General features: G+C 37.5%; 1 protein-coding gene across 4 annotated transcripts in view; it reads right to left on the bottom strand.

The window, feature by feature from the left end:
- Parp14 (poly(ADP-ribose) polymerase family member 14) overlaps positions 1–15,627 on the bottom strand; it is a 53,165-nt gene that overhangs the window by 14,808 nt on the left and 22,730 nt on the right. For all 4 annotated transcript variants that reach the window (XM_087209291.1, XM_087209280.1, XM_087209277.1 and 1 more), the window contains exons 7-11: positions 13,577–13,810; positions 12,825–13,046; positions 6,597–6,675; positions 698–847; positions 223–285 (exon numbers count right to left, since the gene is read on the bottom strand). In XM_087209291.1, coding sequence (XP_087065417.1) covers positions 223–285; positions 698–847; positions 6,597–6,675; positions 12,825–13,046; positions 13,577–13,810 — 748 coding nt within the window. The remainder of the gene's footprint in view (positions 1–222; positions 286–697; positions 848–6,596; positions 6,676–12,824; positions 13,047–13,576; positions 13,811–15,627) is intronic.

The raw sequence follows: 15,627 nt of genomic DNA, 5'->3' as shown, positions 1-15,627 counted from the left end.
CTGAAATACTATCTTTCGTGAAATTGTATGGACTAATTTCTTTTTAATTGTGAGATTACTTTCCACTTCTAATTGTCTATAATTGGAATTCTTTCATAAAATGTGTGATTGTAAGATTAATGTGTTGCCTTCCCAACCCAAAGACTGTTCTCAGTCTCTTCACAGCCTCCCATACTCAGTCTTCCACTCATCATTTGAGACCAAAACAGCATTGTGCCTTACCTAGGAGAGCACATTCCTGTTCCACTTCTTGTCCTGCATTTTCTAAAATTGCTTTGGAGACCCCTAATGAGAAAATGAAGATGACAGCAAACATGACTTTAAGAAAGTCACTATAGTGCATTTGGGACAGATAGACTACCCCATTCTCTAAATCCACTCCCATCACCAAAGCAATCCTACAACCCAGGTATTGCTAATGACAAAAAAGCAACATTAGTAAAGTAACTGTTGGCAATTATACAAAACACTATACAAATAATGTTAAAATTATTGATTACTATTTTTTTTTTGGTACCAGGGATCGAACTCGGGACCTTGTGCTTGCAAAGCAGGCGCTGGAACCACTGAGCTAAATCCCTGGTGCTATTGATTACTATTAACAAGTCAATTTTATCCAAACCAGTTTGGCTACAGAAACTCTCCTTTGTATGGTCTACTATGCTCATTATTAACTAGTCAAAATCAAGTAAAGTACCTGCTTTAAGATTAAATTTGTGTGACGTTGAATTTACAATCACATCTGCAGCTTCTTTGGTGATATCCCCAGAGGCCACCTGGAAGAGGATGGGGCCGATCTTCATTTCATGCACTCCTAAATTAGGGCTCGAAATAGTGCCATAGAAACCTACAAAGAGAAAAATGGGTCAGTCATCAAGTCAGCAAGAGTCTCAGGCAGTCTCAGTGTCTGTCTGTCTGTCTGTCTCTCTCTCTCTCTCTGTGAGCTCCACCCTCTAACTTGGACCCAGAGCCCCAGGGATGGTCTATTTCCACAAAAGGATTAGAAAATATAGTGCATATCAAACACAGACTCTGAGCTGGCTGAGGTGAAGTCAACCTTCTGGAGCCTGACTCTCCCACAGTTATAAACAAAAACAAGCCTAATAGAAAGTGCCACCACCTGAGAACTCTGCAAACAGCAGCAGGCAGATTAGGGAAAGGAGTCAAAACTTGAAGAAGCAACCTGTACAGGGGAAAGTTTCCCATTAGGTTTTGTTTATAAATTTTTCCTCTTTTCTCCCCAAGCTTTGACTCCAGGTAGCCCCAGTCATAGAACTGTGAAACAGGCAGCAAAACTCTCAGACAATGCCTGTCCTCATGGCCAGAGGATTGGGAAGGGACCCTGTCAGCTGAAAGACTATGGGAGGGAATCCTTGGTTTCTCCCCATATATATGCACCTACAACATTCCTGTTACTTCTTTCACACTTTTTTCTCCAGAAGGCAACTCTGGTGATGCAATGAGTACATAACACAACAGGCAGCTTGAACTCAGGAAAAATCCTGTGGCCAGAGGACCTGGAAAATTGGCTCTGTAAGCCAGACAATAGAGGGTAATCAGAGAGTAGTGGAAGCTGCAGAGGGGGATCTTCTAACTGTAAAAATGAACTGGAAAAAGTCCTGAGGTCCTCCTGCTCCCCAGAGTTGCACACATGTGTAGCAGGCCCAGACATCACAGCACTAATCCTAAACACTAATACAATTACAATGGAGGATCTCAGTGTCACAAATACATCAACTAGACAAAAAAATCAACAAAAATATCAGAGCTGAAGCAAACCTTTGAACAAATGGACTTAGTAGATATCTACAGAGTGTTCCACCCAATAACAATAGAATACACATTCTTCTGAGCAGCACATGGGGCTTTCTCCAAAACAGACCGTATACTAGCTCATAGAACAAGAATAAGTTAATGCAAAGGAATTGAAATTATTTCATGTGTATTATCAGATCACAGTGCAATGAAATTGGAAATGAATAGCAAAATGGACCGCAAGAACTATATAAACACGTGGAAATTAAATAATACCCTCCTGAACAACCAATGGGTCACAGATGACATTAGTTTCTACAATTAAACAATAATGCCAGTACAAAATACTGGAACTTATGAGATGTAATGAAAGCAGTCATTTGCGGGACATTTATAGTGGTGAATTACCACATCAGAAAAATAGACCGAGCTCAAATAAATAACCTAATTTTGAACCTCAAGGTTCTAGAAAAAGAAGAGCAAGTTAAACTCACAGCTCATACGAGGAAGGAAATTATAAAAATCAGAGCAGAAATGAATGCAATTGAGACCAAGAAAACAATATAAAGAATCAATGAATCAAAGAGTTGGTTCTTTGAAAGATTAAATAAAATAGACAAACCCTTAGCCAAACTTATCAAAAAAAGGAAAGACCCAAATCCATGCAATTATGAATGAAAAGGGTAAAATCACAATGGATCCTGCAGAAATCCAGAAGACCATCAGTACCTACTTTGAGAAACTGTATTGCAATAAGATAGAAAATTCAGAAAAAAATACAGATTCCTAGATATACATGAATTACCAAAGCTGAATCAAAAAGATATAAACATTCTAAATAATCCAATATCAGTCAATGAAATTGAGGAAATAATTAAAAAGCTACCAACCAAAAAAGCTCAGGTTCTGATGGATTCACTGCTGAATTTTATAAGAACGTTAGAGAAGACCTAATGCCACTACTCCACAAACTCTTTAATGAAATTAAAAAGGAAGTAACACTCTCAAACTCATTCCTGGAAACAAGCATTACCTTGATACAAAAACCAGAGAAGAATCCAATCAAAAAAGAGAACTACAGGCCAATAATGAACATAGGTGCAAAAATCCTCAATAAGATACTAACAAACAGAATGAAGCAAATCATTAAGAAGATTATACACCATGACCAAGCAGGATTCATCCCAGGGATGCATGCATGGTTTAACACATGCAAATCAAAAATTGTAATACATCACATTAACAGAACCAAGGACAAACACCATATGATCAGGGCTGGGGATTTAGCTCGGAAGCACCTCGCCTGCCTCACAAGTGCAAGGTCCTGAGTTTGACCCCCGGTACCAAACAAAACAACACAAATAAAGCATGATCACCTCAATACACGCAGAAAAAACATTTGACAAAGTCCAACACCCATTCATGATAAAAGTCCTAAAAATAATTAGAATAGAAGGTCTTTATCTTAATCTGATAAAAGCCATGTATGACAAACCAACATAATACTAAATGATCAAAACCTGAAAGCCTTCAGTCTAAAATCAAGAACAAGACAAGGATGTCCACTATCACAACTCTTGTTCAATATAGTTCTGGAAACATTAGCCAGAGCAATTAGACAAGGGAAAGAAATAAGAGGAATATGGATAAGAAAGGAAGAAGTTAAACGATCATTATTTGCTTATGACATGGTGCTCTACATAGAAGATCCCAAAAACTCCACCAAAAGATTTCTAAAATTAATAACCAAATTTGGCAGAGGGATACAAAGTCAACACTTAAAAAGCAATAGCATTCCTGTACACTAATAACAAACTCACTGAGATATAAATTAGGAAAACAACACCTTTCACAATAGCATCAAGAAAAATGAAATACTTAGAAATCAATCTAATGAAGGAAGTGAAAGACATGTACATTGAAAACTACAGTACTCTGAAAAAGAAAATTGAAGAGGATATAAGAAATGGAAAGATATCCCCTGTTCTTGGATAGCCTAAACCAATATAGTGAAAATGGCAACTTTCAAAACTGTTATACAGATTTAGTGCAGTCCCAAACAAAATACTTATAGCATACTTCACAGAACTAGAGAAAACAATCTTAAAATTCATATGTAGCCAGAAGAAACCTACAACAGCAAAAGCAATTCTGGATAACAAGAACATGGCAGGGGGCATCACAATCCCCAATTTGAAGTTATACTACAAAGCTACCATGATAAAAAGAGTATGGTACTGGCAAAACAACAGACCTGAGGATCAGTGAAACAGAATAGAAGATGTAGAAACAACTCCAGACATACTCAGTTACCTTATCTTTGAAAAAGGGGCCAAACACCTTCACTGGAAGAAAGATAGCCTCTTTAATAAATGGTGCTGGGAAAACTAGCTTTCCACATACCAAAGATGGAACCTAGGCCAATGGTGGTGAAACCATGGCACACATACTACAGAGGGCATGCAGAGCCCTCTCTGTTGGCATGTGAGCCAAGTTGCCATGGTGGGTTTTTTTAAACTAAAACCTCAGTATTCAGGTTTAATTGCAGTGGTGGCACTTTGCAATAAATAAGTAGTTTTGAGTACAGTTTGGATACTCAGTCTCTAAAAGGTTTGCCATCACTTGCCTAGGTTCATCTATCACCATGCACTAAACTAAAATCAAAATGGATCAAAGTCCTAAGTATTAAAACAGAAACGCTAAATCTCCTGGAAAACAGAATAGGTAAAACTCTTGAAGACATAGATGTAGGCAAAGACTTTATGAACAAAACCCTGATCATACAGGAAATATTACAAAGAATCAACAACTGAGATCACATCCAATTAAAAAGCTTTTGCACAGCAAAAGAAACCACCAACAGAGTGAAGAGACAACCCACAGAATGGGATAAAAATTTTACCAGCTACTCTTCAGACAAAGTACTAATATCTGGAATGTATAAAGAACTCAAAAAAACACTACCCCCCCTCCAAATTCAAAGATCCATTTCAAAAATGGGCATCGGAAATGAATACATTTCTCAGATAAAAAAGTACAAACAGCAAATAAACACATGAAAAAATGTTCAACATCACTGGTCATTTGAAAAATGCAAATTAAAACAACACTGAGATTCCATCTCACTCCAGAAAGCATGGCTATCATCCAGAAATCGACCAATAACAAATGCCAGTGAGGTTGTGGGGACAAAGGAACCCTCTCCATTGTTGGTGGGAGTGTAAATTGGTACAACCACTATGGAAATCAGTATGGAGATTCCTCTAAAAACTGAAACTTGAGGTTCCATTTTACCCAGGTGTCTCTCTTCTAGGTATCTTTCCCAAAGAGTTAAAATCATCATACCACAGTGATATATGCATACCCATGTTTATAGAAGCACAATTTGTAACAGATAAATCTTGGAAACAGCCCAAATGCCCATCAACAGATGAATGACTAAAGAAAATGTGGTATTTATATACAATGGGGTACTGATCTGCCATAAAGAGGGATAAACTTGAGTCATTTTTAAATAAAGGGATGCACCTCAAGACCATAATCTTGAGTGAAGTAAATCAGATCCACAAATTTAAATATTGTGTTATTTCTCTTATGTGAGAAAGCCAAAGGGTAAATAAGAAGCAAAACAGGAGATAGATATTGGGAAGTTGGAAGAACATGTTCAAATGGGAAGGGGAACAAGGGAGGAAAGAGACAGGGAAGGGAAGGGAAAGAAAGGAAAAGAGACTGAAAGAGATGGAAGGGGAAAAATGGAAACAAATTTTTTGTAAATGGGGAGAGGAAGAAGGGTTAAAGGAAGAGGAGGGGAATGGGAAAAAAGAACAATTAAGATATATTACATACAGAAACAAATATCCTATGATGAATGTGATCATTATGTATAGCAAATATGTACTAATAAAAGAAAACTATACAAAACAGAATCAATGGACATTTTATAACTTTAAAATGCACTATCTAAGTTTAAAAATTCACTGCTTGGGTTCAACAGCATAATAGGCAGAGGAAAGACTTAGTGAACTTGAAGGAAAATCAATATAAATTTTCCATCTGAAGAAAAGAGAAAAAGTATTGAGAACAGGGAGAAGAACAGCTCTTCAGAGACCTGAGGGACACTGTGAAAGGGTTCTTGGCCATATGATTGGATTATCAAAAGGAAACAGAAGGGAACAGGGCAAAATACAAAACTGAGTAAGTCATAATTTTAAAATCCCCCAATTTAATAAAAAAACATACATTTTTAAATTTGAGAAGCCTCAGTAAAGCTGGGTAATGTGGTGCATGCTTGTGATACCAGAACTCTGGGAGGTGGCTGAGGCAGGAGGATCAAAAGTTCAAGGCCAGCATGGGTAACACAGCAAAGCCTGTATTTTAAACACAAGACTTCAGGGAACTCCCAACAGGATAAACTCAAAAAGAGCTACAGCAAATTTGACAGAGAAGCATTTGGTTGGTGTTATCTCTCAATGTGTCTATTTTGGAAAATGCATATTGGATGATTCTTTGGAAGCAGTGGTCTCGCCATTTTTTAAAAAAACCATTGTGTGATTATATAACTTGTCCCACCTTCTCTTTTACCCTAGGACATACAACTATGCTTAGGCAGGGCCTGGGATTTAGCTCAGTAGTTCCAGCGCCTGCCATGCAAGCGCAAGGTCCCAAGTTTGATCCCTGGTACCAAAAACAAAAAAACAAATTATGCTTAGGTGTATGGAACATAGTTTAGTGTATTATTTACCACTCAATATTTTCCAGAAACATCATCACTAAAATCTTTTACCTACCAATGAACACTTAGCAACTAGAAATCATTTGTGAATTTAAAAGCTTTAGCCAACCTTGCTTATCATCTTCAGCCTTGGGAACTGTATCATTAAGATTTCCATTACTCCTTCTGGCAAATTCAACTGAAAAGGCCTGGAAACAAACACAGTTTTGACAATTACACTCCTCGGTTAATGAATGAATTGGACTCATCAGGGCTTTTGAGCCTGTATACATAATTTAGAAAAAAAAAAATCTGAATTATATATTATATAATCCTACTTTCAAAAGTACACTTGTTACAAAGACTGGGATGAGTGGCAACTAAAGAATGTATGCATTTTCTTTATATTGTTCAAAGTTCTTGCAGTGAAAATATATTATCTTCATAATCAGTAAAAGCAAAAAACTTGCCAGTTTGTAAAAAACACAGCATTAAGAGAAAGACAATTACACGGTGCTATAGATTTGAGTCCCTGTCTGCACTGGAGAACATTGGAGTTTTTAGGTCAAATCATTTTTGGACACCTAGGGTTTTATATAAAATTTTACATTTTTATGCATTAACAACTGATTCAAAAAAACTTAAATAGCCCAAATAAATCACACCTTGAAGCCATGTTTAGTAGCACCAGGTACTGTTTTGTAAGCTCCATTAAGCTTCCACTTATAAATATCTCAATAAGTTTTGCTGATCTTAAAAAAAATCTTAAAAGTGTAATAGCCACATATGGAGAATTTGTAGTATTTTTGAATGGCATTTAAGATGTCTATAAAAACTAATCTTTTTTTACAGAATACTTGCAGAGTACTCAGTGTTCAGGAAAGAAAATGAAGCCTCGTGCTGCCTAGAAAATAGTGAGATTTAAGGTTCAGGGCTGAGTCACAGAACTTGCACCCCATCCAGCCAGCCATTCATTGAAAAATGATCACCACTGCATGTCTCTAGTTTAGTTTGCTTTGTGTGTATAAAGCTAATCTCCCAAAGCAATTATGATTTATAGGAGGGAAAGTACGAGTCATGTTACCTCACATAATGCAAGTCATAGGGAGATTGTTAAAACTCCTTTTTGAGGAGAAGTAATTATAATTATACAGCCTAATGGACCACATTTTATTCAAGTGGTTTGGCTGCCTGACTAAGATGTACGCTAGATTTACTTGCTTTCAAGGAACTTAAAGGTAGTGTCTAGATCTAGAAAAAAAAAATAAAAGTATGAACTAAAAATTCAGATGGTCCAGGACTGGTGATTTAGCTCAGTGGTTCTGCTGCCTGCCTCGCAAGCGCAAGGTCCTAAGTTCGATTCCTAGTACCAAAAAAAACCCCCCCAAAAATTCAGATGGCCCAATGATTGATCTATGGATAGCTCAGGCTGCTGGCTCCAATTGGTTAAATTTCTGCAGTATCATAGAACTTGTTAAACATTCAATGCTATCTCCTCTACTAGATTATAAAGATTTGAGGTCAAGGAGCAAGGCTTAAATGCCTCTGGTGCTCCCATGATACCAACTCTAGTGGCTCACCCATAGCAGATGTTCCAAAGACATGAGCTGACTTGACAGACTAAAGATGCTATTTCCAGTCCTGACTCTCCTACTCACATGGGGATGTTTAGATTCATTCTAACTACAACCTACAATCTCCTGCATTCCCAGCAACAGAAGCAGAAATCACTTGTATCCTATGGTGAAACTTTCCCATTGACAGGACCACAATTACACTTTTATATAATATGTATTAAATTTTCTATGTCCACATGAAAGGGAATTCTTTACGTTGAAAGAGTCTTGAGAAATGTGTTGTCAGGCATGGTGGCACACAGTCGTTAATCCCAGAACTTGGGAGGGTGAGGCAAGAGGATTGCCGTGAGTTCTAGACCAGCCTGGGCTACATAGTACATAGTGAGTTCAAGATCAGCTGAGACTACACAGAAAGACCCTGCCTCAAAAAATAAAACAAGATGCTCCTAGGGCAGAGAAGCTGAGCCAGTCCCAGCACCCAGAAGGAGGCTCCTCCACCCCCATTCCATGCTCCCAGGGCAGAGAAGGTGAGCCGAGCGGGTGCCAGAACCCCACCTGGCCCCCATGGAAATGAGAAGACACATAAACAAGCCTCAAAAACAGACTTCCAGATCACCTACAGCAACCCCAAAGGGAAACGAGATGGAAAAATCTGATACTCAACCACCTGGACTCTCTGAACTGGCAACAAAAGAGGATCTGCGAAAAATGAAATCAGAAATAATTACTCAGATAACAGCAAACATTGTGCTCATAGTGCAAGACATGATTAATAAATCTAGAGAGGACACGGATAAAAAAATAGAGGAGCTGAGAAAAATGATGGAATCCCAACATAGGAAACAAATGGAATACATAAAACAGATGCAAACAGATTTCCAGGAGATTAAAAACACCATCGAAAGTCTGTACAGCAGAATGAACCAATGTGAGGACAGAATTTCAGATATAGAAGATAAGATTGCAATTAGTGACCAGGAAAAGAAAAACTGCTTTAAAATTGTATTGTAAAGGAATATGAGAAATCAATCCAGCAGCTGCTAAATGATTCAAAGAAGAATAACATAAGACTGATTGGAGTCAATGAAGAAACAGGAGAGAGTGCAGATGACATAAAAAAACTGTTCACAGAAGTGATGGCAGAAAACTTTCCAAGCAGGGGAAAAGAACTTCACATACAGATAAGTGAGGCATATAGGACTCCAGCTAGCCTTGATCAAAAAAAAAAGCTACACATAGGCATATAATAGTTAGGATTCCAGAAATCCAACAGAAGAACAAAATTCTACAAGCAGTGAGAAAAGAAACAAATCACATACAAAGGAAAGTCCATCAGAATCACAGCAGACGTCTCAATGCAAACCCTCAAGGAAAGAAGAGCATGGAGTGATGTATTTCAAGCCCTGAAGGAAAACAGCCTCCAACCCAGATTGATGTACCCTGCAAAACTATCTTTCAAAATTGATGGAGAAATAAGATACTTTAATGACAAAGAGCACCTGAAGAATTTCATGAATACCAAACCAACACTCCAAAAAATTTTAGACAATATCCTAGGAAAAGACAACGAGGATCACAACCCCAGGAAGCCCAGCAGAATGAATCCATCAGGCACAAGAAGAAATTAAACACAAAGCGGGAGAATCCAACAAATAGAAAAAGTCATGACAAGGCTTTTAAAACTTTTAACTTCATCTCTCTCATGAGTGTATAATTCAATCTTGTTATTGTACTGATTAGTATTTTTCTGATTCTAGAGTTGCACATCTTTCCTTGTGATGTACTGGCTATTTATCATCTTCTTGTGTCTACTTTTTAATTGGGTTGTCTATTAACAAGCTGTAAGAGTTCTTTATATATTCTAGTCATAGGTTATATGCATTGTAAATATGGTCTGTTTAAGGACTACCTTTCATTTTAATGATGTCATTTAAAATTCTAAATTTTGATGGAATCTCATTTACCAATTTTTTTCTTTTACACATCATATTTTTTGTATCCTAGGTAGTTCTTGCCTACTCTAAATTCATAAACATTTTCCCTTATAATTTCTTCTTAAAGTTTTATACTTTTAGGCTTTCATATTTAGGTTCATAGATGCCTTCAAGTTATTTTTATGTATGGAAATAAAGGGTTGAGGTTAATTTTTTATACACGGATACCAGGTGTTCTAGTAACATTTGCTGAAAACACTATCTCTTCCTCGGCTCTTGAATTGAGTTTATATTCTATAAAATGCTAACGTTAAATAATCTTTCAAAACTCAGTGGACCATATATGTGTGGTTCTATTTCTAGATTCTCTGTTTTATTCCAATGATCTATATGTCTTTCCTTACACCAACACTGCCTTGATTACTGTAGCTTTAGAAGAAGTCTTAAAATTAGGTACTAAACGTCTTCCAACACTGTCTTTTTTAAAACTTTTCTAGGTCCTTTGTACTCCTACATAACTTTTAAATTTCAATATCCAATTCTTCATTTATAGCAAGTATACACAGACCTGAATTTTTATATATACCTTGTGTTTTCTAATCCTGCTAGATTCAAATACAAGTTCTAGGGGATCCTAGAGATTTCTTAGCATTTTCTCTGTAGGTGATTATTTCGTCTACATATAAAGATTTTGCTTCTACCTTGCCAATCCTATCCTAATTGTGTCATTTTATTGCCAGACTATTTTGGTTGGGCTTAGGTTTCAAAGTTTACTGGACAGATAAAGAGTAAGCATATCTGCCCTTGTTCCCCACCTTAAGGAGAAAGCATTCTATCTTCTCCATTCATATAAGGCATTTTTGCTGGAAGTATGGAACACATGTATTTAATCTGTTGAGAAGGTTCTGTTCTACTTCTAGTCTCCTGATAGCTTTTACCATGAACAGTTGTAGAATTTAGTTCGATACTTTTTCTCCAACTAGTGACAGGATCATATGGCTTTTTCCTTTCCTCTGTTAAAATGATGATTTTTGTGGGTGGATCTTCCAAAGCTGAACCGACACTGCCATCCCTATAATAAAACCACTTTCTACATACTGCCAGATCTGACTTCTAATAGTTTGTTTTGTTAAACAAATTTCTATCTATGCTCATACTTTTTTCTTCTATTATCTTTGTCCAGTTTTAGAATTAGCACAATGTTGAGTTCCTAAAATGAGGGGAGAAGTGTTCCTTCTTTTTTCTGCTTTAAATGTTTGATATAATTTATCAGTTAAAATGTGTATGAGCCTGTTGTCCTATGGGTAGGTTTTCAAGCTAGGAATATACTTTCTTTAATAGGTGCTATTCAAATTTTATATTTCTTCCAGAGCTAGTTTCATTAATTTGTCTTCCAAGGTACTTCTTAGAAGTTGTCAAATTTATTTCAAAACAGATTTTTGAAATATGCTTTCTATATCCTTTTAAATTCTGTAAAATCTGTGGTAATGTCTCCTAAGTCTTGATATTTTAATTTTTAAAATGTGCAACTGATATTGTGTAATAGGAAGTAAAGGTCTGGGGGGCGGGGGAGGTGGAGGTGAGGGGAAAGAGGGGAAAAAATATGAGAAAGGGAAAAAAATGGAAACAGGATCTTTGCAAGTGGGGAGGGGTGGAGGGGGTGAAGGGAGGGCAGGGGAAGGGGAAAAAAAATAAGAACCAAGAGACTCATGTAATGGTACAAGATCCCAATGATGTATGTAAATGTATTTTATACCTAAAATGTACCAATAAACTTAATGGTGGAAAAAAATAAATAAATAAATCAAAACAGGGCCGGGATTTAGCTCAGAGGCACCATGCCTGCCTGGCAAATGCAAGGTCCTGAGTCTTATTCCAGTACTGGAATAAGAAAAACTAAATAAATAGAAGCAAAAACAACAAAAAAGGAAGAAATATGTCAATTCCATTACAGTATGGAGGTCTAATTTGGATTCTGACTCAAACACAAATCTGTAAAGACAAAATAAAACATTTATGAGATACTTGGTTATGTTACTCTTTAAAAAAGAATCCTGTTGTTTAAAATAAATTGCTAGATTTATTTAGAGATAAAATTGTATGTGTTGGATTTGTTTCAAAATAATTATGAGAGGAAGGGAAGTGGGGAGAGAGATCAAACATACTGGCCTGTTATGGTTTGTGTCTGGCTGTCCCCCCCAAAGCCTCATGTGGTTATTGGCTTTTGCAGAGGTGGCTGGATCTAGTGTGTGAAGCTGGAATTGATTCATGGTGCAATCCTAGGCTCAAGGGCACTAGGATTAAGGGCGTGAGTGCTACCCGCCATAAGTAGTCTGATTAAGATAAAAGGGGCAGAAAGACACTGTTAAATTCCCTTGTTGCTTTTGCTACCTTGTGCATGCTATGTTGTTCCTCCTCTGCCATGTGACACTTTGCCTTGAACCAGCCAACTATGGACTGAAACCACTACAAACTGTAAGCTAAATAAACCTTTCCTCCTTTGACTTTGAGTGTGGGGTATTTTGTCTTAGCAAAGAGAAAAGTAACACACACATGGCTACAGGTTGATAATGGACTGAATCTAAAAGACAGAATGGAGTTCATTAGACTATTTTATCTACCATTGTATATGTTTGAAATTTGCTGGAATAAGAAGTTAAATTTTTTTCTATATCCATAATTTTCCTTGAGACTTAACATGCTATAGCTAGTCAACACTATTCTCTTATTTTCCTGTCTGAAGAATACATGAAAAAAAATTATATTCAATAGACCAAGAAAATATTTGACAACATCAGGTTCCAAACCAAGGTTGCCAGAACAATCAGAAATGAGCATAGACCTTACCTGAATATTTTCATGATCACTTGGGTGCACCAGAAAGTGAACCTCTTGTAAAGTTTTCAGCTGCATTTTGCTACTAAATTTGAGCACTTCTGAAAGGAGTAATTCAGCAAGTACGGTTTTAGGAAATCCCAAGTTTCCCGTTCCTATTGCTGGAAATGCAATTGATTGTAAAGACAGTCTCTCAGTGATCTCCAAACAGTGTCTGATTATGTCTTCCATGATCTGAAAAGCACAAAGCACATCCTTATACATCTTGCCTAGAAATGAGAGTCAGAACCAAAAAAACAAGAATTTAGCAACTTTGACTATAATCTCTGTCTACTCCATTTTACTTCCTATAGAGGTTATAAGTAATTAGAAGAAGAAAGAAAAATACAGGAAGAGAAGAAAAAAGAGAATATGAGAGATCCTTTAAAATGATTCAAACTCACTCCACTCCTCTACCATGAAGGAAACAAGAAAGCAACAACTGTTCTGTTCCTTCATTATCTTCCACCCTCAGGCCCTCAAATCACTTTCCTCACTGAAGTACAGTCTTCAATAGTCCTTCCCTGTCCCCCAATAAGTAATGAGCACAACAATCTATTCATATTATTAACTAGTCCCCCAAAGTCAGCTAAGCTCAAAGAAAGGGCCATAATGATAGAACCTGCCAAAAACTGGCAGATGAGAAATAGGGCCTAAACTGTAGTAAATGGAAAGAAGAGTCCAAAGGGCTACGCATCCCCTGGAGAATTAAAACTGGCCTCCACCTTTTGTGCAGATGTGTCATTTGTCCATGATGGAGTCACCACGTGAAGCACATGGCGGCACTGCAGATTGCAACCACTTGTTTGGAGAATCGCGCCCACGTCCACAGTGATGCCTTGTCCAGCTGCATACAGCTCCTTCTGGATTTCTGGCCCAGCTTTTTCCAAGAGGGCCCGAGAAAGGGGCCCTCGGTTGAGTCCAAGATCCGAAGGAATGGAGTTAACAACAACATGAGTCTTAAGGACAAAATCAAAGATTTGTTTCAACTTCTAACACAAGGCATTCATCAATGATTAACTACAGGTGAGCAGCTGGGCTTGCTGTAAAGAGTGGGCAATTAAAATGGTTAAGGTTTTGGAGACTGAAATACTAACCCAGGACAAAGCATTTTTAAATACTTATTTGAGAAACATTTCAGAACAAAGGAGAGCTGCCAGAAATAATACATAAATGGTATGGGATGGCTCAAGGAGTCCAGAGGAAAGCCCCGCAGTGGCTGGTGAAGATGCACTCAAGATGTGGGGCCTGAGAAATGGGAGAGAGCAACAGGCAACAGCACAAACATACTCACAGTAGACTGTGAGCTGTGAGCAGATTAGTTTGACCTGATCGACAGCTTCTGCAGCAAAATGGTGCCAACCAGGCTAACCGTGTTACCGCAGAATGGCACTTCAGTCAGCAGCTGTGGAAGCTTTTGCATCAGAGAGGGCAACGAGCAGATTAATCAGGCTGTGTTAGACAATCCAACAGAAGAGAAGAAATGTGACATGCCCCACATGGGTCACCGAGGAGCAATGCACTGCAGTCCATTACTAACATCAATATTAGTAATTTCCATTCATGCTCAGTGTCAAGGGGCTTAGGAATGGAACCCATTACCATTCCTGACTCTTGTTTAAAAAAGCATTTTATTTGTTTGGTTTTAAAACATGATAAATAAAATTATTTTAATATTTTAAATTAGTACAATGGTTAAGAACCAAAATAAATTCCAGTTCCACCAACTGCTAGCTATGTGACTTGGGCAAACTACCTAAAGCCTCTAAATCTCATGAGTGAATGAGAATAATAATCCCAGAATCTACTTCATGGCATCAAATGAGGAAATGCATGCCAAGCACTCAGCACTGTGCCTGGCACAAAGTAATAATCCATGTTAGCTGTGACTCTTGTAATTATTACTTAAGCTTAAGTCACAAGCTAATTAATCTTCTACTTTGCTGTGTTAAACTAAGAGAAAAAGTATTTTTTAAAGAAATTAACATCTTGAGAACAGAGGAGGTGAGCCACTCCCAGTGCCCAGGAGGAGGCTTCCAGGCTGCTGTACCACAACCCCCAGCACAGAGGAGCCACATGGGCGTCAGGAGCACACCCGCCCCTTTGAAATGAGAAGACACTTAAACAAGTCTCAAAACCAGGCTTCCAGAATCACCTAAAGCAATGCCAAAGGGAAACAAGATGGAACACTCTGATACTCAACCACCTGGTCTCCCTGAACTGGCAACAAAAGAGGATCTGCAAAAAATGAAATCAGAAATAATTTCTCAGGTAACAGCAGAGATTGTGCCCATAGTGCAAGACACGGTTAATAAATGTAGAGGACACAGACAAAAAAATAGAGGAGCTAAGGAACATGATGGAATCCCAACATAGGAAACAAATGGAATCCATAAAACAGATACAAGCAGATTTCCAGGAGATGAAAAACTCCATTGAAAGTGTACGTAGCAGAATGAGCCAATGTGATGACAGAATTTCAGATAGAGAAGATAAGATTGCAATTAGTGACCAGGAAAAAAAATTGCTTTAAAATTGTAAGGGAACATGAGAAATCAATCCAGCAGCTGCGAGACAATGTAAAGAAGAATAACATAAGACTGATTGGAATCAATGAAAAAACAGAGTGCAAATGACAAAAAAACTGTTCACAGAAGTGATGGCAGAAAACTTCCCAAGGAGGGGAAAAGAACTTGACATACAGATAAATGAGGCATATAGGACTCCAACTAGCCTTAATAAAAAAAAAAACTACACATAGGCATATAATAGTTAA

Source organism: Heterocephalus glaber, unplaced genomic scaffold (genome assembly GCF_053883595.1).
Source record: "Heterocephalus glaber isolate CG9 unplaced genomic scaffold, H.glaber_assembly_v1.0 deba00000122, whole genome shotgun sequence".
Taxonomy (NCBI): Eukaryota; Metazoa; Chordata; class Mammalia; order Rodentia; family Bathyergidae; genus Heterocephalus; species Heterocephalus glaber.
The sequence above is the reverse complement of the archived record's forward strand: the minus strand, read 5'-3'. Positions and strand labels throughout refer to the sequence as shown.